Raw genomic sequence first — 25,769 nt, 5'->3', positions numbered from 1 at the left:
CAGTACTTTTGGAGACGCTAAATTAACAACCATTTAGATCATTTAATGCAACCAACAAAATCTGAATGAATTTAAGACATGAACTGTAAATACATAACACATTCAGATGTTTTTTTGTTACTGAGAAAAATGAAAATGGGCTAGCAGAGAATCAATTTAAACTGGCATTTTGACATTTTTAACATTAGTAAGATGTGAATTTGAGTTGGAAAAAAGTTGAATAAAATTAAGTCAAAAATATTTGATTTAAATACAGAAATGTAGACAATAATAACTTCTTTTAAAATTGAAAAAATGAAAACATACTAGGAACTAAATTATTGAAAGTTTCACATAAGTGCAAAGAAAAATCTTTAAGTTAGAAGAAACTAGAAATTTGTGAGTAATGGCTCACTAGTAATACCCTGGCTTTCAACCATAACATGAGGAAAATAAAGTCATAGGTATCAGTAAATAGGAAGTTGTTGTAGAATTTTTACCGAAAATGGATCCCACCATATGACATACCTACAGCAAGCTACTGTGATGTGTAGTTGCTGAGAAAACAGTGATGAAAAAATTGTTAAGGACGGAAATATGGATAGGGGTTAAACAGGGTGGTGGTATAATTACAATGACTAACTTAAATCATGCACTGTGCTCTCACACGTAAAAATCTTCACAAATAAAAACATAATTGTCATCAAAATATAGATTTTAAAATAGGCACACTATCAATTCATAAAAATACTATATAAAAATATCACAAATTTTCGATCACAGATTGTGTGTATAAAGCACGTAGTCATTTTCAATTCAAACATTCAGAATCTTTTGACCAACACATACATTCATTCATTACATTTGGAAAAAGTTTCGACATTTATGCCTTTCGATGTTTCTTTTCCCATTCTAACTGTTTCTGTCTTTCTTTATCTCTTTCTCTTGTTGCTTCCTAAAATTATAAGTAAAACAAGAAGTTGCACACACTGTTGTGCTAGGTATACCCACCTTTCGTACAAGAAGTTGATATCAGACAGCACCTGAAATTGCTTACAACATATGCCCCACCTATAACATAAAGCAACAAAAAAAATCTAAAACTAATCAATTCATTGGGAGCCGAGATCTTTGTTGTGAAAATTTTCTCTATCATTCCATATAGTGAAAAATGGTGGAGTCCCATGAAAGCACCCAAAACTGCTTATGTAGCCTGCCATTAAGGGGTGTTAAAACATAGTAGTTTAAAAATAGCAGCATCAGAAACATAAAAATATTGTACCTCTTCCTTCATTTTATTGACCATATAATCAACATTTTTCACCAACATTTGAAGCTTGACTTCCTGTGAATCTTCCTCATTCTGTAAACTTAATGCCTGATTCAGTGGGAAGAAATCATAGTTGTTCTCTTGAAGCTGTAATAAAGTCATAATAAGGTTATTTAGTAGTAACAATGGTAAAATGTCAATAAACCAAGCAGCATAAACAGCTCATCTTCATCAAAATTTTTATAAGTTACTTATAAACACTTTTCAATTCCAAGCTCAAGAAGGTAAAATGTCTATTTAATCACCCAACAGCAAGAGATTTCTCAAATTTGACATTTTGCAAGTTTCAACAGATTTCATAGAAGAAACTCATAGTGATTCTCCTTAGGCTTATTCTTGATTTAAACTTTTTCTCCACTCTAAAGATTATTTTACCATAGAGAGTGGAGAAAGAAAGCTTGCATGTCGAAAATGTTATTTTTATCATCTTCAGAGGAGAAAAAATTAAAATAAAAACACTCATAACTTAATGTGTATGTAATGAAATGTAAGGTATTATAAATCTAAGACATACCAGTTTATAGACATAGAGTTCTAATGCTGAGTAATCATTAACTCTAGTGTTGTCCAGATGTAAGAAAAAAAAGAGGTATGCCCACTGATTGTGTTCATCTTTAACATGCTTCTCAAAACCCTGAAATCAGAAATCATACAGGACTCATTCATAAGATGTCAAGGTCACAGCGAAGTTATGTTCACATGTACTTCACAAGTTTTCATCTAAATAAAGCTAATAACTTTGTTACACTGCTAGACTTCATACTGAAATTTACATGAAATATTTACATGAAATAAACCATAAAGGAAAATTCAAATGAATATCATATGATTTTATGTGAACAAAAAGGTTATCTGTATAAAAATAAAAAAAAAACAGTTAAAGTGTCTATTGAATAGAAAACAAATAAAAATCAGTACCATAAACCTATAAAACTTTACAAGATTTTGTAAAGAAATTTTAAGGAAAAAGATCAATGAAAAACAACATGTACCAGCTGAATGGTTTGAAACAATTAAATTATTACAAGTCCAATGAACACATAATTAAAGAGTCTCAGATGACTGCTAATCTGGGGAAAAGAAGAATGTTTTTGACTGTAATTTTTCTAAGACTACTGATCAAAAGACCAATATTTTTTATATCCAAATTGGCAAATGACCAAAGAAGAATAAAAAAAACCCCCAAAAGTTAAAAAAAAACCAAAATGCCTTAAAAATTTCTGGCCATTATAACACGATAATAAAAGAACAGTGTTCCAATGTCCCCTGCGAAAAAAAAAGGGAGAAAAACTTTAAATTCACTGAAATTTTCAGTCCATGGGCCATAAATTCCATAAAAATCAATCAACCCTAACCAAAGTCAAACTTAATCTGTAACTTCTCATAGTAAGACAACATACAAAATCAAAAATCAATTGGTGAAAGCATTACAAAAAAATGTGCTGAAAACTGTAAATTCACTGAAATTTTCTAAGTCCAAGGGATGTAACTTCCATAAAAATCTTTCAACCATAACCAAACTTAATCTGTAACTTTTCATAATAAGGCCACATACCAAAAACAAACTTATTTGGTAAAAGCATAAAAAAAAAAAGTGCAGAAAACGCAGACGGACGCCCGGCATTTCAATGTCCCCTTGGGACGCGTTGCGGGGGACAAAAATTTGTGGTTGTCTATGATGGCAGTGACTGCTGACAGCATTAAGTGACAGTTGAATTATATAGGGAATACAAACAGTCAGGTCTAAACCGGACATAAGGTAAAGGTGACTGTTGAGAATTATATAGGGAATACAAACAGTCAGGTCTAAACCGGACGTAAGGTAAATGTGACTGATGAATTATATAGGGAATACAAACAGTCAGGTCTAAACCAGACATAAGGTAAAGTTGACTGTTAATGTATGTTTGTACTTCAAAACTGTGTAAACCTTCAGACTGATAAAAGATTTGGATAAAATAGGTTTCACTTTATTTCAACTTACTCCACTAAGTTGTCTCTCAAAGTCATAACTCTCCCTACTACAGATAAAACAGTTGGACATCATATCTTTGTCGATTTCCCACTGAAATAAAAAAAAAAGATTGAAGCACTCTTATCTTTGCAGGTGAAGAAATTTTGCAAGATAAGGATTATTGGTTGTCCTTAATATACAACTTACTGTTTATCACAAAAATACATTTTATTTGCTGCAAAATCTAACAATGCCTTAGAAGACATGAAATATTGTGACAATATACATGAAAACAAATCTTTTTCAGTAATTAAAAAAATATTCAGCTAAACTGAAGCTCTAAAAATCCAGACAGAAACATCAGTAACACTTACCTTTTCATCTCTGAGTTGAGAGAAAGTATCGACAATGATACCAAAGATGATGTTCAATCCAATGGTGGTAACGATGATGAAGAATGATAGATCCACCGCGGATAAAATCAGATGTTCTTTGAAATTTGTGTTCCAATCTCCCATATTACCCTCAAATGACTGTAAATAGACAAAAATAATCATTTGTATGAAATAAAATACTCCACATGGTGCAGCTTAATATGACAAGTATGAAAAATATAAAAAAACAAAATACTACAATTTGTGCTTGAATGTCACAGATCATCATTTGGAATATATGTGCATTTCAACATCCATAAAATTACAGTTTAATCTGAAAATATTTAAAAATCAGTAATTTTCTAAGAATTTCAAGCTGGCACAAATTTGACAACAAAAATTCGGTATAATACATGATCAGAATTTAAATGCCCCACCATTGATTCTAGACCCTATACATCTTACCGTATACATGGAGTCTACAAATCCATGATGTAATACTGTAATGAAACACTCGTATACTGTTGTACAATCACGTCCTTTGGATGCCTCTAAGAACCTCTCCCTCAATACAGCGAAGGACAGGAGGGCATAGATATAAATCACTACCATTCCTAACATACCCACAAGAAGCAGTGATGTACCTAAAATATAGATATTGTAGCAGCAACTAATTCACACAAGAAGCAGTGATGTAGCTACAATATAGAAATTGTACAAGCAACTAATTCACAAAATGCAAGTTTGACAGTAACTACTGGTAGATGTTTACCAAAGATATTTGCTTTGCTCATTCTTTAATTCTATTAAAAACTGAAAGCATTCATAACCTGGGTAACTAGAACTGTCATATTTTTAGTAAAACATGTTAAAATGCACTGCAAATAAAAAAAGAGCCCAATCAAAAAATTATTAAAAAAAAGTTACAGGTAATATGGAAATTTTCTGCAATCTTGGAGAGATCAGAGAAATTATCTAAAACAAAAGGCTCCTAGGAGCCTGAATTGCTCACCTAGTTGAATTTTGCCTTTCAAGGGCAATAAATATATTAAGAAGTTGTCCAACAATTTTGACTCAAGAAAACTTTGATAGGACTTATCATAAGGATCATTTCAGTAAATGAAAATCTAAATCTATCATAGTTTTCAAGACATACTGTCAAGGGCAATAACTCTTATAAGAAAGCGTCTGACTAATTTTATGCCTGAAGACTTTTGTAGTCCTAAAAATAAGATCATTTCAGCTATTGAAAGAATTTGGCTAAACACAACAGTTTTGGAGATTTATGCGAAAAACTACTGTCTGACCCCTATGTTCTATTTTTAGTAACGGCGGCCATGCTTTTTCAATGGATCAAAAATACCCATATCAGTTCTATGCATGATACTCCAAGGAATATTCATACCAAGTTTGGTTCCAATTGGTCAAGTAGTGTCAGAGGAGAAGATTTTTGAAAGACATAACGTTAAAAATAGCAAACAAGAGGTTCCCAGGAGCCTGAATCGCTCACCTAGTTGAATTTTGCCTTTCAAGGGCAATAAATTAAACAAGAAGTTGTCCAACAATTTTGACTCAAGAAAACTTTGATAGGACTTATCATAAGGATCATTTCAGTAAATAAAAGTCTAAATCTATCATAGTTTTCAAGACATTGGCTGAAAACTGTAAAAAAAACCCAAAAAACTGTCATTTTCTCCTGTCCAGGGTGATAACTCTTTTAAAAAGGCATCTGACAAATTTTATGCCTGAAGACTTTTGTAGTCCTAAAAACTAAAAATAAGGATAATTTCAGCCATTGACAGAATTTGGGTAAACCTAACGGTTTTGGAGATATATGCGAAAAACTACTGTCTGACCCCTATGTTCTATTTTTAGTACCAGTGGCCATGTTTTTCGACAGATCAAAAAACCCTGCTTTAATTCTATGCAGGATACCCCAAGAAACACTTATACAGAGTTTTGTTTCAATTGGTAAAATAGTGTCAGAGGAGAAGATTTTTGAAAGAAATAACATAAAAACTAGCAAAAAACGTTGAAAAAGCGCAATAATTCCAACATGGCTTAATGGATTACAATGAACATTTGAGCGCAGATAGATCTAATCATGCTGAACACTTTTACCCCGTCAAAATTTGGCTAAACCTAACCGTTTTGGAAATATATGTGAAAAACTACTGTCTGACCCCTATGTACTATTTTTAGTAACAGGGGCCATGTTTTTTGACGGAACAAATATGCCCACATCAGTTCTATGCATGATAACCCAAGGAACATTCATACCAAGTTTAGTTCAAATTAGTCAAGTAGTTTCAGAGGAGAAGAGTTTTGAAAAACTGTTAACAACGACAGACGACGATGGACGCCAAGTGATGGCAATAGCTCACATGGCCTACATCCAGGTGAGCTAAAAAACATTGAAAAAGGGCAATAACTCCAACATGGCTTAGGTCTCACTAACCACTTCCGGGCCAAATGGCCACCCCCCCCTATGTAGTCCAAAAACACACTGAACCTAGACATATGCATTGTAAGTGCATTATTTGTGTGTATTATGATTAAAAGTAGTCAAAATAAAGCTGAGAATGTGTACTTTAAAATCATATATGTAATTAACTACAAAAGTGTATGAATATTGTTTACATGTGTGAGTAATTTGCCTCCATGCTGTCAGTTAGCAGAACAGGTAAAAATGTGGATTTTCAGTATTATTTATTCAAGTAAATTTTGTGATGAATTTCTACTATCATCGTACCATTAGCATAATGATTTTGGAAGCCTTATTTTCCAAGCTTCGCAACGGTATGCAGCTTTAAGATGTCATTTGTCCTGGGAATTCACAGTGAGACATTGAAAATTACTTTTTTAACATGTAAAGTAATGGAAACGTTAGAAGTGGTTAGTGAGACCTTAATAGATTAAAATGAAAATTTGAGCACAGATAGATCTCATCATGCTGAACACTTTTACCTCGTCAGAATTTGGCTAATTCCAACCGTTTTGGAGATAAATGTGAAAAAATCTACTGTCTGACCCCAATGTTCTATTTTTAGTAACGACGGGCATGTCATTAGACGGATCAAAAATCTCCACATCAGTTCTATACAGGATACCCCAAGTAACATTCCTACCAAGTTTGGTTCCAATTGGTCAAGTAGTTTCAGAGGAGAAGAGTTTTGAAAAATTGTTAATGACAACGACGGATGCCAAGTGATGGTACATGTACTAAAAATCAAAATCAATTTTGAGTGAAACTATATTGTCAGATTGTGTAGGGTTTTGACATTTACATGTATGTAATAAGTTTTGTTAAGTTTGCTTACTCTACATTCTTCCCATTGAAATTGCCTACCCCCAAGACTTCCCATTGAAATAGCCTACCCCACAGACTTAGCATTGAGATAGCCTACCCCATAGACTTACCATTGAAGGTGGTCTACCCTAAAGACTTACCATTGAATGTTACTGCTTGAATTACCCTCTTTAATAATTGGTTAATTTTAGCAATGTGTAACAGATGGAAGGCAAAGAAATAGCCATAGAAAACCAATCCTAGCACAGAGAAGGCTAAAAATACCTGAAAAAAAATATCAAAAGTATTAGAAACTGAACACTCCCAGTAATATAATATAATAAGAGATTGCTTGACCTTTTAATGCGGGCACAGAATAGATCTTTATCTTTTGTTTTATTTGAAGGAAAAAATGTAATAAGCTATTCAGGAAGGGAGCCACATATCCCATTGGATTTGACATCCCCCACAGCAATATGGTGGAGAATAAAAAAAATACTCATGCTGAATATTACAATCCGTAAGTGAAATGTATTTTAACAAAAGTAATTGAAATTCTATTTACATGTCAACCGAGGATGGTTGGTTTGAATGTGTTACGTGTTTCTCTTTTTATTGAATCAGCACGAGGTTCAAACAGCTCTGCCCCTCATAAAATTATTAGAAATGTAGAAATGTAGATACATTTCTAAATTCATATTTTTTATTATTGTGCCCTAAATAGGCCTGATTGATCCTACAATTCTTCCAATGGAGACTTACAATATAGTATATTGAATCTACACCATATGCTTTGGTTTCTAGATGTGTGTATTCACTTCTTTTTTCTAACCATGACACATCTTCATCATCATCTTCATCGTCATCTTTGGAAATAGCACTGATCATGATAAAAAAAGAAAAAGGAGAGCTAACATTAAAAAACTACTAAAATATTCCAGATTATTTAGTTTAATATATCAAATTGACAATTCTAATTTATGAGATGCACATTGGCCATTCATGAAAGCAGTGGAATTTGTTACAACGGTAGTCCTAATATGATTTCACAGCCAATGGTTACCAATGGCCATATAAAACATATTTGTGTAATAAAGATGTTCCTATTACCCATGTTAAAAATTGTTTCAATAATGATTTAAAGGGATTTTAAAAAGTGTCTGGTTTAGACAGTTTTTTATTATTCAGGGTTCAGTTTAGGCAGGTTTCAATCTATAAAGACCAACCATGTTTTTAATTACTGGTACTAAAGTTTCAATGCTTGTTACCTTATGAAACTTTTGATCGTAATTAAGGAATAAATCTCTGCTATATGCTACCAAATACCTACTCAATAAAATATATGTACATTTTAAACTGGCTTACCTTCTGATACTTTTAATTATCGGGAATGTTGGATGGTTTGACAAAATAAAAGTTATTAAGATACACAGACTTAGAAATACATGTATTCCTCCTAGAACATAGATCACTATTTTAACTTCAGAATGGTTATATCTGGGAACGGCACTGTAATAATAAAAAAAGCCAATTAATTACAAATAAACACAAAACAAAATTCATATTTTTAATGTATACCAAGGCCAATGAGTTTTACAAAAAATCTGAAACATAATTTTTACCATACAGTTGATTGTAATGTAAACACAACATTTATTTGTAACCAATTGTTATGTTACTGGACAAAAATCTATTTACTGTGGATATTCAGACTGCAGGTCAACACAATTCCATTTTTACAACATGACAGGAAAATTGCTATGTAAACCATTTTTAACAAATAATTTTTAAAGAGACAGTCAGCCACGTCCTTTATATATAGATGCTCTGAAACACGAATAGCTCAAGTCTTTTGGAAGTGATGTAATTTGGACTTACGTAATTTAGAAGAAATTGTGAGAACTTTTAAAACAATTGCACAGTATATGCAATAAAATGTTTTTTATATATAGATGCCCTGAAACACGAATAGCTCAAGTCTTTTGGAAGTGATGTAATTTGGACTAACGTAATTTAGAAGGAATTGTGAGAACTTTTAAAACAATTGCACAGTACATGCAATAAAAAGTTTTATAAAATCCTGTTGATCAAGGCAATAAGGATGAAACAACACCGTGGTCTACTGTCAACAAAATCACATTATATGACTACAAATAGCTGTCCCTCATAGGCCTAAAATCTTACTAGTTGGGGCTGTAATGCCAATTTTTGCTTTCATTTAAAGGTGGATAAGAGTGTGCCATTTTGTGCCATTCCTAATTCTAAAGGGCTGAAGGTCTTCTCTTTTTTTTAAGGTTTGATGTTTTAAAGTTATTTTCCTTACATGCTCTTTATGATATAAAACAGCTGGATAAAAACGGTTTATAGACAATTGTAAAAATGCTGCAGTTATCTATCTGTAAAGATAGTAAGTACTCTTACCTATATGAATCAGATGCTCCATTAGAATCTAACGGATCTTTCCAAAACACCATTATCAACACAGCTATTATAAAACTAATGAACACCACAAAGTAATTCATTGGAACCCTGGGAAAAAGAAATTGTATGTAAATTACTTGACTGACTTTATAGGAACACAATTGTAAACATATTTATCAATGTTTTGAGTTTAGTGTCTTTCCTACAAGAATAAACATTGTATTAGTCACATATTTTAGTTCAATCTACATCCATATGGGGACTGATGTATTCTATTATCAAAGCCACTTCAAGTCAATCTGAAGTACTTAGTGTAAAACCCACTTCATATCACCTGATGCACTTGGTGTGAAACCACTTCAGGTCATCAGACACATTTTGTGTGAACCTGTTTCAGATAAATCTGATACATGTATGTACCAAGTGTAAAACCCACAACAGATAATCTGATATGTACTCAGCATGAAATCCATTTCAGATAAATCTGATGTTCCCAACTTGGAACCAACTTCATGCAGGTAAATATGATGTTCTAAGAGTAAAAGCCATTTCACATAAACCTGACATGCACACTTGAAGGCCCAACATAAATTTTATTGAGTCATATCATAAGACTTGTATGCATGTTTGAAGATAAATTCGCCTTTCAGCACAGCAGAAGCCTTATCAGCCTAATGATATATAATAGCAGTTATAAAATCTATTTGAGGAGATTGCTAATATCATAATTCAATGAGTAGCCTATAACTAACAGGTGCATATCATAATTTAATAAGTAATCTGGATAATTGGTACATACCATAGCTTGATGAGTAATCTGGCCAATGGATTAGCCAGGATTTTCCTTTGATACTGAATATCATGGATAATATCAGCCGCCCAGTCCATAAAGTCACGAATCTTATTACTGGGTGAAGTTCTGTCTACTTCATACTTGAACTTGTCCTTTATCTCCTCTCTTAGAACATTCTACATTAAACAAGTCATATCACCAAGATAAAAGTTTAAAGTATTTATGTATCAAGTGCTCCTCCTTGATGAATTTTTAGTTTAATTTAATTTTTTTAGATAAATAGTTGAAATTTTTAAGTGAATTATATCCAAAACATACAATTAGTTTACATTGCATTTAAAAAAATAGGCATACTTTTTAAATTATTATAGTTATGTTTTACCTACAAAAAGTATGGCTACCCCTTCTCCATTCCGAAGTTCAAATGAGTAAAACTCCCACAAAATTCAATGACTCATAAATTTCTGGTTATATGCACACTATATATCATGTCCTAACTACTAACAAAGTTTCATGAAATTTGGTCTAGAAGTTTCTAAGAGTTTCACTTACAAAAGTGTGACAGAAAAACAGACAGGTGGACAGGGCAAAAACCATACTCCATACCGAAGTAAGGGAGACATAATTATGGCTATTTTGCATTTACTTATCTTTAAGAATGAACACAGTACAGCAGAATGAGAACAGAAATAATCACTGGAAACTAAGGACACATAACACACTATCAATTTCTTTCCTTGATTTAACTACATAGCCACAAAAATATGGTATCTCCCCCCCCCCCAAAAAAAAAACAAAAAAAAACAAACTTTACTTTTATGTATTTAGAAAGAAACAAAATAATGGCTTACAAAACAAACTTTAATTCAGTTGAAATGGGAAATAATAACATACCTTATCTTCCACAGGGAAGTAGATTTTCTGTAAAACTTCATCTTTGAGTATTTCGATGGAGAGAGTATTTTCATGGTAGTGTTGCCAGGCTGACTCCTGGTCTGATTCAGGTTTGATCATGGCTGTAGTATAAATGATACAAAAGCATGGGAGTATTCACTAGTACACAAATAGGTCACAGTGCTGTAATGTTACTGCTCCAGTATGATACAGAAGATAGTACCATAGATAACTTCTGAACCTTATGTTCTTATTCTCTTGAAGCATATTTGTTGTTAATAAACAGTAGTAAATGTAAGTATCAATTGGTTATTTTGTTAACAGATTAAAGCTTCCCATTAAGTATTATTTCTTCTCCCTGGTAGACCAAAATGTGTCTAGAGTCATTATCTTTTTTCTAGTTTGAACCCTTTGGCTAAACATAAGCTATGCTTTTTTGTGAGCTTGTTGAGCCCTTCAACAAAAAAAAAGTACATGATTATTTTACTGATATTTTCAGCATACCTAAATCAAACATAAACAATATTTTTTTTATTTGCCTGAAATATTTGTTATATAGATTCTCCTTCAGGTTTAAACTTGAAATTCTAATTTTAAATATGGAAGCCTTAGAATATTAAAATCTAAATTTTATCATAATATAATTCAATGCTAGGCTGAAGAATTAGTTTCTTCTAGAAAATCTGTAGAAAACTCAAAAATGTAAAATAGTAGGAAACATTTCAGAAAAATGTATGTGCTTGTTAAAAAATGAAAATGAATTTTAAATCCCTTGCTTCAAATGGGAGATAAAAACTTACAGTCCTTGGTGACAACAGGATCTAAATCTGTCATTCGACACAGAATGTGATAGTAAGTAAACCCTACATCATTAATCAGCTCCCTCAATTCTTCAAACTCACATTCACCTTTCTGGAAAATAATATTATTGTACAATAAATACAAGCTAAACTGAAGAGGTTAATCATTATACTACATTACTAAACCCTCAGATTTGTATACAAATTAAATGATGATGTTGATGGGGGGATACAGTCTTCAGTTAATAAAATGAACTTCCTTAAGTAGTTTAGTGGATAGTGAATATTTGTTTAATCAAATAAGAAGTTCATCAGGTAATTCCCATTTATAAAGGGAAGGCTAACTCCATCTTTTAAACATCACCATTAAATGTGCTGTTTTAAAGAAGGCTTTTGAAGATAGAGCAATATTTTTTTTACAAAATATGTATAGGATTGAAGTTTTTTAATAAATATGGAAAAAAGTACCTTTATTAGAAAGCAACTTAGGAAAGAGATAGTATAGCTATTTTGATACTTTTAAAACAGACACAATAATTAAAATCCAGTTTAGGGAGGTATGTTTGCAGAGTCAGGCTGAAAATACATCTGTCACAATAGAAAACAACATCAATAGAATGTTGGAATATTTACAGCTCAGGGATACATCCATCAGCTTCTATTTTTGTATGAATGGGTGGTACACTGCCTGAAAGTTAGTCACTGATTTAAAGGTGAAAAATTTTACTTATTAAATAAATCAAAAGAAATAAATGCAGAAAATTCTTGGACAAAAGACTGTTTCTGAGTGTAACAGTAAATATACTATTGAACTAACTGATTCTTACAATGAGTAGTCAACAACAAGCAATAACAGCATTGACACAAAATCAACCTCCCCTAATGGGACAAAGACATTTGTAGAAAATGAAACTTTTTTCAGTGACAAAAAAAAAAAAATCAACTATACTATAGAAGGTGTAGTTGTAACAAATTGCTAAATTGCAATAATAAAAAAAAAGAAATGAAATAACTGTATTGTATATGAAGATTTGGAGGTGTCAATCCTGGATTTGATGGTGGCAAATTGAAATTACTGGTATCATGTAAGCGTAGCCAGTAAACTGTCAAATCAAGATTGACGACTACAAATCTTCATATACAATATAGTTACCTCCATTCTAATGCAACTGTCAAATATATCAGTGCAATTAAATATCTCAGAAAATAAATCGGTGTATGTGTTACAATTTTGAGTCAGTCAATCATGGAACAGACGTCCTTAAAATGTTGGTTTTATGATACGAAATTCTTAATTACAACGAATGTTGCATTAGAATATAAATTTATTAATGATTACGTTATGACAAAAAATCTATAAAAAAGAACCACCCAAATGTTGATACAACATTCTTCAAATGCTTACCAAGGTTAAAGATAATATGTATTTATAATGATATATGATATGATATGAAAATGATTAAATTTTTTATTCATTGCTTGCTTTGTAAAGAAAGTATATTTGGAAGAAAAGTCAGTGGATAGCATCTTTTTTAAATTAAGAAAATATAAATCAGATATCTTTGGATGAATTGGCTAAAAGCATGAGAATCACAGGGTTGAAACAAATTACTTTTCAATTTCTACAATCATTGGAAGGACTTTATCAAGTTAGTTAGCCCTCAATTTTACCAGTAATAAAATCTACTGCTAAATGCAGTTTTTGTATTGCAGTTAAACATTTTAACTTAAATTCAATAAATTTTGTAAAAATTAGATCCCCCATGAATCGATATTTTTCCCACTTGATCATTATATGCTATAAGTGATTTGTTGTTAAAAAAAGAGCATCACTCTAGCATGCATTCATGATAAATGTAATTATTAGTTTTTTTATAGACATGTTAATAAATGTTAAAGATAAATGGGTATACACAAATAATAACACTCTTCTTTTTGTAAAAAAGCTCCTCCTCAAAAAGGGGAGATAATCTGCATGCACACCACTGAACAAAACATTCAACAATTTTAATACCAGTTACCTGAACTGCAGGGTCATCTTCAACATTCTAAAGTAAAATGAGGTCAAACAAGATAAGTGAAAATGTGATCTGAATTGTGCATCATTAAAAATTGTCAATAATGATAGTAATGTGATATGTGAATCCCAATGCCTTAAAATGTGAATCTCCCATGGAAAGAAAACAGGTGGGTTAAAAAAATATCAATCTGAGAATGAGAACTAAATTTTATAGCAGGAACTTGTACAAAGGGGAGACAACTCAGTTAACAAATTTTTGCTATGATTTTTATGTTTGTAAAGATGGCTTTATTGTGATAACTTGCAACTTACAACACAACACCAAACAACAAAAGTGGAAATAATATAACAACACAGATTAAACATGGAAAACAATCAGGAATTGTGAAATACATGTAACATAAACTGACATTATCTAATGAAATATCGTAATTCAGTGTACATCAATATTAGTACACAGCCAAAACTCTTCTTTAGAAATAGCTAGCTGAACTTATTTTAATAAAGGATTTGAATTTTATTGATATACTCCAGTTTATGCTTGAACAATGTGTTGCAGTGTATAAAAATCTGTTACAACATGAACATGACACTCACCCCTTTTAGACTTAAGTCTATACTCTATTGAAAATAGTAATACAATACATTACTTCAAAAGGGTGCCAGCAGGGTAAATCTTGTCTAATGGGCATAATTGATGAAAATTATACATGCCAAACTTGAAAACTAGGTTGTCTTAAAATCAATGCATGTGAAAAGTACATAAAATTTGGTTGTCCTTCAGGCAAGTACAATGTAACTTTTACCTGTCCAAATGTTAAATTTATTTATCTCAGGCAATAGGACATTTAATGTCAGACCCTGACAAGGTAAGAATCATCTTGTACAAAGCTGAACCTATGATTTCAACTTAGGACAGAAGACTGAGTACTGGTATATATACCACAAATATTTGGTTAAGTCCGATGAAGGATGTTAATAAATCTTCATAAAACCGTACATCTGTCATAGTGAATACATGCACTATAAAAAAGTTCATCTGCAGTCAATTTTGATGATATGATTTGTCACAGACCTTGCAAGAAACCTATATTCCAAACAATAAACAGAATTTGCCTGTCCTGCTTAGACTTCAGATCCATTGCTCTGTTTTTCAAATAGGAGCTCACTGTCAAATTTTTCTATCCACTCATCTGATTTTGACATTGAATAAACACACATCTAATGATGCAAATTGCAGAATATTTGTAACATTTATTAACAAGATTGAAATAACAGCAAGATGTTTTAATGAGACCTAAACTTTCATTTACTTTACTGTTGTACAGATTGGAATAACAGCAACCATGTTTTAATGAGACCTAAACTTTGATTTGCTTTACTGTTGTAAAGATTCTAAATCTTTAAGATGAAGATTTGTTGTACATTGTCTAAAAGCATAAACACCCTCCATCCCAGTTTATGTATAACATAACCAAGTACTACTCCCTACACCACAATCATCTAATATCCATGGAAACCTTGTCAACATTTTTTGTTGTTATAATAAACTTTTCAGGGCCAAAGAAATTACTACGAAACAAGATTCAAAATAGTCAGCCCATAAAGGTATAACTTTCATGAACTGAACAATGAATAAATGTCAAAATTACCTGAATATCAAGGAAAGCTTCAGTCATGGTGTTGACAAACAGGGGAGTGTCCAGATACTCCATTACTTCCTAAAATAAAAACAAGGAAATTCAAAACATTTATATTCAGATTTTCTTCAAATTATCAAAAAATGACTGAAAAACAATTTTTTTTTCCATTTACATGTATTATTATTTTTTTTACTGATAAGAATGATAAAAAGCAAAGCTATTGCCAAATGATCATAAACATGTGTATCCAACTGATATTATAAATGAATTATATGAAAACTTTTTGGTTTGAAATAATTTTACCAAAACACTAAATTACAAATCATGTGAATCTATGAATCAAGTAAAAGCAATAGCTTACATTAAAACCACATAAAAATAAACTCCTAATTCATTTTGTGTTAGTTCTATAAATATATAATAAAATATACTCTACTGAAAATTCATGAAACATATAATTTGCTTACTTCTATAGGGATATTATTTCATTGAGAGCTTTTCAATGTGCATGCAGAGAATTTTAATACAATAAAGTAAAGCTACAAATGAGCTTGAAGTTTAAAAAATAAGAAATCTGACAATTTACTATATACTTGAATTTCCTCTCGTTTTTTTTTTTCATACCAGTACATTTTCCTTTTATCACTTAATAACAGATCAGTAAAACCAATTTGAGAACAGCCAGTGAGAATTAAAATGATAAAGAATTTAATTACTTAAAAAGCTAGATTGTTTGAAGGAAACTGATTGCTAGCAGAAATTGGTGGACCCAGTGCTAAGCAAAGTTCTAAAAAATGTTCATATAAAAATATTCTGAAATGGAAAGCTCTTTCTACGGATAATACAAACTTAAATGTATGTAATTCTATTCAATTAAATCAACTATAAAAAAATAATCTAGCATACAATACATTCTTTTTTCTCTTTAAGCTGAATTGTTGACTTTATAGCATACCCTTAATCATTGAAGAATGTTTACAACCGACATTGGCAAAATATTGGAAAATATAAACCAACTGAAGCTAAATATTTTTTCCCATTGATTAAGGCAAAATATTGGCAAGCAAATATTACACCCCCTAATCATGCAAGCAACCAACAGTTAGTATACAGGATTATACAGGTAACAGAGTAAGATAGAGGGAAAATATGTGCAAGGGAATGGAACCATCTTACCTTCTTGGATCTAACTTTGATTTGGGTGAACTATACATCAACAACAAATAAAATAAATGTAAACATAAAATTGAAAAAAACTTAAAATTAAGAATAAGAGATCAAAATAATAAAATGGAAACCCTAAAACACTAAACCCATTCAAAATCAATTGATTTCATTAAAAAAAACTATGCAGATCTTTTTTCAAAACAAAAGTGGAAGATTACTCATATATCTTGGTAATTGGTCATTTATAAAAAAATGAAGCAGGTATTGGTCCTTCATTAAAAAAAAATGAAAGAAGAATAAATCCTTTAATTATACTGTTTTTATTAATCAAATAAATGCTTTTAGAAAATCAACCAATTAAAGAATGGGTTTAACTGAAAATTTCTATAACAGACAATATATCACAACATACATACAAAGGGTTTATATGAATTGGTTCGCTGGTGAAAAAAATGATGGACAACATGAAGAGAAATTTATACAAAATATGAAACAATCAAACTAGACACAAACCGCTGATCCTCTTTTCATAAACTATAAAAATAAAATATAGTCATTGTGGTCATTTTGAATTTAAAAAAATAGCGAAATATTAATTCTACTTCTAACAAAAATAAAATCTGTGTCAAATATTTCTGAAAATCCTCTGTTAAAACAGCTGCAGACTTTCTCTGATGATTAAAATGCATAATGTGATGGCAAATCATTTGTGAAACATTTGTTATATGACAACTTTAATTCAGAGTGCTCAGTCCCGGTAAATTCAAGTCTCAAAAGTATCCCTCCAAGCCCCCCCCCCCCCCCCAAAAAAAAAAAGAACATTCTCATTTTTACATACACTTTTTGACACTGAGTTTATAACAAGTTTTCATTTGCCTAAGATACCAGAGTTGAATTCAAAGAGTCAAATATCAGCAAGGGTGTGTGAAAAGTAAATTTTGTAAGAAATGAGGTCAAACCATATTCCACAAACACTCAAAGACAGAGTTGTCTTAAATTGTGCTATAATTGGACACATCAAACTCAATATATACTGTGTGGAACCATTTTTTTCCCGTGAGTTCTAGATTTTTTACCCTATTAGTTGTTTCCCTAAATTTTGTCCACACAAATTGTTCGGCACCTAGACCACTGTCCTAATAATTATAATCAGATTAGTTTGTTATTCTATGAATGATGTACATGTATGCTACTATCAGAACTTTGTAACTGTATGCTGAAATAACATGCATTGTAAGTTTTTATGGAAATTATTTTTTGTCACTATAAAATCATTAATAAATATGTTTTTTTTTTCTGAAATCTTATGAAAAAGAGAGATTTTTCATCTGAGAAAATAATCATCTATATTGAACATGAATTTATTGTATGTTTTAAAAAAAAATGATTCCATGAGTAAATTTTTGTGATTATCACAAAAATTTACTCATGAAATCATTTTTTTTTTAAAACATATGATTTTCAATTATTTTGGCATGACCATTTTTTCTGTGTTTAGATTGTAACAGTAACTGTCAAATATTTGTAAGAGGAATTGAAAAAAAAAACAAGGACAAGTTTTCATAGTAAAATAAAAAAAACCTTGGTACCTTGATATTAAAAAATATATCTCTGTGACAATAAAATGCATGAACGTTTTCTTTACAATCCATCAAAATAAATAAAATTTGTTAAAGAGTCAAGAAATTGCAAACTTAAGCATTCCACTCAGTTGGTTTACAAAAGCATATAGAATTTAATGTCACATCTAATCTAATCATTTAGTATGACCAAAATTAATTTTGCAAATTTTCAGGAACAAATCACTACCCTGAAAAAAAAACATCATGGGATTGTGTGCTTGGTTTCTTAGTAATCAAAGCCAGAATTTTTTACCAATAAGATAGAGTGCCACAGAAAATTTAATTTAGATAGTAACCCAGTTAAGGAAGGAAAATGACCTTCTACAACCTACTGTGCAACTTGGACAGCAAAGTTTGTTCATGAAAGGAACCCATTCACAGAGATTTTTTTAAAACTACTTGAAGAACCTTCACATGTGAATTAAAATTTACCTTTTGCTTTTAACAAAAACACAATGTCATAAAAATATTGATTATGTAAACAGCAGCATGAAATCATGTTAATTCCCTCCCCCCTCTTTTTCAGTTTGATATTCTATAACTCTGAAACAAAAACAATGCAAAAATAGGGAGTCACCTTCTAAAAAACCCTCAAAGAATTTTTTAAGTATGGCAAAACATAAGGACAGATGGGCAGACAACAATGTCCTTTAATACTTCCGTCAATAGTCAGGTATATACAAACTCATGCATACTTGAAATATTTGACAATTTACTTGCTATAAAACATTTGTTAGATGTTGGTTGATTAGTTAGCAACAAACTCAAAACAATACACTTACTTTGAACTAAAAACAAAGAGATATAAGATTAAATTCACACAAAACCTTAGAACTGCTGAATATTAAACAGCAACAGAAAACAAATTACAGTCAGAACCCCAAATCAAGCTGGTTAATAGTTCAAATAATCAGCCAGGAAAGACAATAAAATTCTTATTAAGTCATCAAATTTCAAACCCATTCTATTATGTTAAAGGGGTAACAATATTTGATTCTTAGGTTAAAGACTCGATGCAATTTTTAAGTCACAACAATACTTTTACCTCCTATTGATGATTACTACTAAACCACAAAAGAAATTACAACCAAGCATTTGACAAAGTTTCTGTCCAATCAGCTCTTATGCCTACCTTGGAGAGTGTGGCTATCTGTACACCCTGAGCTGAAGCCAGAGGTTCATCATCTGAGTCTCTAGGGTTCTCCTCAGTCAACGATCTCACTAATGTTGCTATAGATTTCTTGAGAACATATATCTGAAATGTGATGTATGTGAAATACAGAGAAACCTGTCTAAAATGAAACCTGGAAATAGTGGAAACCTGTCTTAGGTGGACACTGAAAAAATTGGAAATTTGTCTAAAGTGAACCCTGAATATATTGGACACCTGTCTAAAGTGAACCCTGGAAATATACTGGAAACCTGTCCAAAGTGAATGCTGAATATATCTGACATCTGCCTAAAGTGAACCCTGGAAATATAGGAAACCTTTCTAAAGTGAACCTTGAGTATATGTATGATACCTGTTTAAAGTGAACCCTGCATAATAGGGTAACCTGTCTAAAGTGAACCCTGAATAAATTGGACAACTGTCTAAAGTGAGCCCTGAATAAATTTAAGTCAACTTCAATGCATTTTGAACATATGTATTAAATCAAACATCTGTCTAGACTGAGCAAAACTGTCAATTTGAAAATGGTTTGGTTTAGACAGGTTTAATTGTACCATATAAATACACATGATTTACTTGATGAAAAATTGGAAACATATTTTCTCTAAAATTTGTAATTTTAACATGTGTAATGTACAGAATAAACAGGTAAGAAACTTAGTCTATACAGACAGAATATACCATAAACTCTTTAAGCTATGAAAGGTTAACTACACAAACTATGAAAGGTTAACTACACAAGCTATTTCCTTCCTTTGATTCCAAGTCAAATCTATCATAAAAAATATTCTACCTTTATCTTAAAAGTCTAGAAAACATTCAGCATACTAATATTTACAATTTTAAACAATTGCTTGCAAAATAATTCTGTACTGTAAACTCCTGAATATTATTGTAATTTGTCATTTCAACCCAAAATTTGAATTACTTTCACTATTTAAAGAGAAGTTTGTTTGAATTTAGTAAAGCTTCTATAATGTTTCAAAAGGATACATACCTCTCGTTTTCCACATCCTTTGAATTGCCCTACACGTAGGATGTGGTTGATATAGTCACAGATCTTATGGTCAAAGATCACAGCCTGGTTTTGTTGGTTACCCTGAAACACAAATTCATAGTACATATAACATAGTCTTATTATTCAGACATGTATTTATTTTAGAATTTGTTCTCTCTGATATTTTATGATACCCCACTTATAACCTGCTCCAAGATAAGTAAATGACACATACATATAAATACTTTGTATGTAAGATTTTAGTTACTTTATGTTCTTTGTTGTGTATGTCTGTTTTCTATGGCTGGTCTTTGTCCCTGGATTACATTCTTTTGATTACCGCTATAACCTTGGTTCCCTTGATTACTCTTTTTTCCCATGTAAAAAAAAAAACATAAATTTTCTAGATATTTATTTAAACATTACAGAACTTTATGATAAGGGTTTAATACATGTAGTATGTTTTTTGCCTATGAGAGACAGAGCTATCTGAAAATATGCAAGATTTCATGAAACTACTGTTCTGTGCTACCGGTACATTAAAATTTCAAACAATCACTTTTGATTTACAAATGTCATTTTGAGCCATTAATTTTTATGACCTCTAAATATAAGATGTGACTGACACTCCATTCCTTATAAATATTTTTTTGCACACTGACTTGTGCCAAATTCTCTTTATGGTCCCTTGAACAGTATGAGATTCCTTTAAAGTTCAATAGAACATATCTTTCACTTACTGAAGTAAATTCTACCAGTGTATCAAACAGCTGCACCACCAGTGGAAGAGATTTGTCATTTATATTAGAGTATACTATCTGTAGGAACTTAGTCGTCTCTGCCACAAGATTCACTGACTTGATATTATCTGGCTGCTCTCGTAGATAATTCTGTAACATAATAAAAGCGAAAATTTGTCACTTGTTTTAAGGTTTAAAAATCTGCAATGAAATAAATTTACGACAAAAATTTGCGTACAATTTAATGTATAGACTCACATAGAATTTGATTTTCATCAAAACCAAATTCATAAATCTGCAACAATTTAAATTATCCACAAACAAATCTTTAAATTTATTCTGACTTAATTTTCACCAGAAATAAGATAAATAACCAAATCAATTGTAACTTGATAGAGATCAAACCCTGAAATACCTCAAAATACAAACCAAGATTCAAAACCAGATGATAAAACCACATCAACAACAGTTCTTACAAAAATAACCTTGTGCTTAATATACACAAACTTTTCAAAATCATATCATATATCATTTAAAAAGAAAAGGGCAAATATTTACCTGTAAATCTCTGTGTTGGTTATCACACATTAATCCCAGAATCCTTAGCACCAACTCAATATACCCATCATCCCTGAAATCAAACTCTGCAGACATGTCCATAGCATGCTGCATTAACTCCTGTAACTCTTCTTCGTCTATGTTCTATAAAGATAAATGTAGCCTTTAGATACACCTCAAATACTCGATAAAACTAAATATTGTTCCTGTTTCCTTGGATCAATAACACAGATATATCCTATTTGACATTCTAAAATAGCATGAACTCTTTGTTGCAATGTTTCTCAGATATGATTTATGAAAATATATCTTCCACAATGTCTGGAAACCTAGGCAAGATTTGTGCAGGTGAATTTTCCAAGGAAAGGCTAAAAAAATTACCTCCATGCAAATTACAGTATAATAAATAAATCCATAAAAGAATTGATAATGGTATAATAACTACAGGTAATAATTGTATTGGAAGAAAGTTTGTGCAAATCACCAATACAAAATAACTTAAACAGAAAAAAAGGAACATAATACACAGTCTAGTTTTGTACAGAAGAAATCCATATCATCAGGAGATAAATAAATTACTGTAAACTTATTAATTTTCACTATTTTTGAGGTGGATTGAAAAGTGTGAAAAATTGAGCCCACAAAATTGATTTTTAACACTATATAACATTAATCATTTTTTTAAACCGCAAAAATTGATACTTGCAAATATGTTATCTAAACAAGAATTAATATGATTACAGTACTTGCCTCAATCTGAACATCAGGGACATCTCCAACAGGAACAATTTGATTGGCTGTACTGCCTAATTTCTTGCCTGGCTGTCCATTCTGTATTGGTTTACCTGGTTTCAGCAGGCGACTACTACCAAACTTGTTCTTTCTGTTCATACCATTCTTAGAACCCATCTTTGAACCAGGTCTCTGTAGAATTTAATCATATTGCAAACATTAAAAAGGCTCTATATTTAATGGTGAATATAGATAATTGTAGTCTGTGATCTTTGTCAATATTTAATTTACTAGTAATTTCTTGTTTTAATATGAAACAGAGTGAAATGTCAGTTCTAATAAGCCAGGGAAGTCTTTCTGTGTGACTACTCTTTTAGGGTTTCACATATAAGGGTAAACACGTAAAACCCTTGAACCCCCTGTCAAAATTTCTTAATCCATTCCTCATTCAGTAAAGTTTTTGAAGAAACAAAAAAAATAATCTTTTACAGTGTTTTCAATATTTTTGCATTCATATTGATATTAATTTTTTATTTTTATTTTTTCATTTCATATAGTTGTACCGGTTTAAATTTTGTCACCTAAGTTGCAATTTTTTTTAAAAAATAAAACTTACCAACAACCCAGAGCTTCTCAGGTTTGCCATAGACTTCTTTGCCATAGACAACATTGACCCTATCTTGTTGGCTTTCATTATTTCCTAAAATAAAAAAAATGTGTTTTTAACATGATTCCATCAAAAAACAATCATATCACTAAAAAAAGGGTTTTTATTATTATTTATCGTAATTAAATTTTCTGCCAATTTTTTTCTAGCACTTCACTATAAAGATAAGTTCTTAATGGTTTTTGTCCAGAAAAAAAAACAGATTTGGTCATAAATCAGAAATATTTTGAAACCTTGATACAAACATTTAAAAGAGATTCAATCTGCCAAGATATGTATCAAATTTGATCTACTTTAGTACAAGAAACTAAAGAAACAATGATTATTTCCTCTTACCAAAAAAAAAAAATAGATAAAAAAAAGTCTATGAAAAGGGGGGAGAACCCAAATAGTCTGAACCTTCTAAAACAAAACAAAAGAATATCACATAATACATGCAAAAAGAGAAGTTAACATCAAATTACAATAAACAACATTAAAAGGATTGAGTTTCTTACCCATTCAGACTGATTGAAGCATTGTAAGAAACAGATGTTTACATCAACAACTTGTAATCTATTGCTTTTTGTTTAATTAACAAAGTACTCATGGATGAAAGTATGGTATGGAGTGCTGACTATACCAATTGATAAAAATATTAAGATTTTTTAACTAAATTTTGAAGACTTTCCATTTCAATCTCTAAGAAAAAAGTGTACCATAGTCAAGGATGCAGGTCAGGCTGTGCTTTACAATTAAAAAAAAAAGGTATTGAAATAATGATAGTTAAAACAATAAGCACTGATATGCCATTTGCTCCTCCAAGTTAACAATCAAAGCAAATTATATTTAAGTTGGACTTGTAAATGTTTGTAAATACATGTAATCAGGACCACTTCTCACTTGTCCTGAATTCATCAATAGCTTTAAATTATGCCTTAAAAGAACTTTAATATGAATTTTAGAAATTATAGTAAACATGTTAAACAACCATAAATTTTGAGATGTAACAGTCATTTCCTGGATCAATCAGTCCTGTATTATAAACCTATTTATAAGGAACAATTCATCACAAGGGGAAAAAACTCTTACATAACTACATGAATAGTGGTTTGAGTCTAGGTGTCATGCAACTAACATCACCATTCAATTACTTACAGCTTTACTCTTTAACAATCAATAGAAAATAATTAATTAATATATCATTAACATAAGACATGGAAGAGTACATTTATCTTCAAAGAAAAAGGGGGGATGACAATTCCTTTGCACCTTTGATCCATCTCTTAATTTTCTTGTTTTGTTTTTTTTTCCAGAATAATAGTATACTAATGGAAAACCATATGAAATTACAACCAAGATGTGCATATTACATGACTTAAACATATTTATTAATCCAACCAGCATTGGGTGAGTTAACAACAGTAACCAATTTAAATATAAATCTATTCTTCAATTTACAATGGTATAATTCTTACCATTGTGGCCATTTCTCCAGTCTGCATGGCTTTCTGCAATGCCTTAGCTTGTTGAATCGCTTCCTCCATCTTGGCCTGGTGCATTGCATGGAGAAGACGTCTGGAAAAAATCACAAGAGATGTTCATGCTAAGTGCATATAGTATCCATACACAACACATTACTATACCAACCAAACACAGGAGTAGGACTTAAAGATAAGACAAAGTATGTATACTCTCCATAGCATAATTTATTGAAAAAATGACCAAGTTCAAAATGCAAAATTTCAAAGTAAAATTTAGTCAAAAATGCTGTAGGAAGTACCTATCTTCAATTTGTACATAAACACTGCAAAGTTTGAAAACCATAAGAATCAATAGTTTGGACAGATTACTTAAACATAATGAACCAGAATCCTGATTTTAATCTTGGTAATTTTGGTTAAGATGCACAAGTTTCAACACTATTATCCTAGGTTAACACTTACTTTTCTCTGGTAGCTATAGCAGAACACTATTATCCTAGGTTAACACTTACTTTTCTCTGGTAGCTATAGCAGAACACTATTATCCTAGGTTAACACTTACTTTTCTCTGGTAGCTATAGCAGAACACTATTATCCTAGGCTAACACTTACTTTTCTCTGGTAGCTATAGCAGAACACTATTATCCTAAGTTAACACTTACTTTTCTCTGGTAGCTATAGCAGAACACTATTATCCTAAGTTAACACTTACTTTTCTCTGGTAGCTATAGCAGAACACTATTATCCTAGGCTAACACTTACTTTTCTCTGGTAGCTATAGCAGAACACTATTATCCTAGGTTAACACTTACTTTTCTCTGGTAGCTATAGCAGAACACTATTATCCTAGGCTAACACTTACTTTTCTCTGGTAGCTATAGCAGAACACTATTATCCTAAGTTAACACTTACTTTTCTCTGGTAGCTATAGCAGAACACTATTATCCTAGGTTAACACTTACTTTTCTCTGGTAGCTATAGCAGAACACTATTATCCTAGGTTAACACTTACTTTTCTCTGGTAGCTATAGCAGAACACTATTATCCTAGGTTAACACTTACTTTTCTCTGGTAGCTATAGCAGAACACTATTATCCTAAGTTAACACTTACTTTTCTCTGGTAGCTATAGCAGAACACTATTATCCTAAGTTAA

The 25,769-nt window shown here is 31.0% G+C and overlaps 1 protein-coding gene across 10 annotated transcripts in view; it reads right to left on the bottom strand.

The window, feature by feature from the left end:
- Nucleotides 1-518: 518 nt before the first annotated feature.
- LOC148626718 (inositol 1,4,5-trisphosphate-gated calcium channel ITPR2-like) overlaps nucleotides 519-25,769 on the bottom strand; it is a 104,464-nt gene continuing 79,213 nt past the window's right edge. For 3 of the 10 annotated variants that reach the window (XM_088570951.1, XM_088570953.1, XM_088570955.1), the window contains 24 exons: nucleotides 24,609-24,708; nucleotides 23,101-23,184; nucleotides 22,503-22,676; nucleotides 21,753-21,896; nucleotides 21,195-21,344; nucleotides 20,455-20,556; nucleotides 19,419-19,541; nucleotides 17,741-17,800; nucleotides 15,507-15,575; nucleotides 14,452-14,475; nucleotides 13,856-13,882; nucleotides 11,835-11,946; nucleotides 11,035-11,156; nucleotides 10,147-10,316; nucleotides 9,348-9,455; nucleotides 8,292-8,435; nucleotides 7,689-7,806; nucleotides 7,088-7,211; nucleotides 4,103-4,281; nucleotides 3,638-3,796; nucleotides 3,294-3,374; nucleotides 1,824-1,943; nucleotides 1,262-1,396; nucleotides 519-934 (listed from right to left, as the gene is read on the bottom strand). In XM_088570951.1, the coding sequence (XP_088427077.1) occupies nucleotides 863-934; nucleotides 1,262-1,396; nucleotides 1,824-1,943; nucleotides 3,294-3,374; nucleotides 3,638-3,796; nucleotides 4,103-4,281; nucleotides 7,088-7,211; nucleotides 7,689-7,806; nucleotides 8,292-8,435; nucleotides 9,348-9,455; nucleotides 10,147-10,316; nucleotides 11,035-11,156; nucleotides 11,835-11,946; nucleotides 13,856-13,882; nucleotides 14,452-14,475; nucleotides 15,507-15,575; nucleotides 17,741-17,800; nucleotides 19,419-19,541; nucleotides 20,455-20,556; nucleotides 21,195-21,344; nucleotides 21,753-21,896; nucleotides 22,503-22,676; nucleotides 23,101-23,184; nucleotides 24,609-24,708 (2,701 nt within the window). In that variant the 3' untranslated portion in view covers nucleotides 519-862. Of the gene's footprint in view, nucleotides 935-1,261; nucleotides 1,397-1,823; nucleotides 1,944-3,293; nucleotides 3,375-3,637; nucleotides 3,797-4,102; nucleotides 4,282-7,087; nucleotides 7,212-7,688; nucleotides 7,807-8,291; nucleotides 8,436-9,347; nucleotides 9,456-10,146; nucleotides 10,317-11,034; nucleotides 11,157-11,834; nucleotides 11,947-13,855; nucleotides 13,883-14,451; nucleotides 14,476-15,506; nucleotides 15,576-16,673; nucleotides 16,704-17,740; nucleotides 17,801-19,418; nucleotides 19,542-20,454; nucleotides 20,557-21,194; nucleotides 21,345-21,752; nucleotides 21,897-22,502; nucleotides 22,677-23,100; nucleotides 23,185-24,608; nucleotides 24,709-25,769 lie in introns of all 10 variants that reach the window. The other 7 variants (XM_088570959.1, XM_088570961.1, XM_088570952.1 and 4 more) reach the window with 6 other exon arrangements.

Source organism: Perna viridis, chromosome 2, assembly GCF_037379345.1.
Source record: "Perna viridis isolate PV_CMFRI_1.1 ecotype Kerala chromosome 2, ASM3737934v1, whole genome shotgun sequence".
NCBI lineage: Eukaryota > Metazoa > Mollusca > Bivalvia > Mytilida > Mytilidae > Perna > Perna viridis.
The sequence above is the reverse complement of the archived record's forward strand: the minus strand, read 5'-3'. Positions and strand labels throughout refer to the sequence as shown.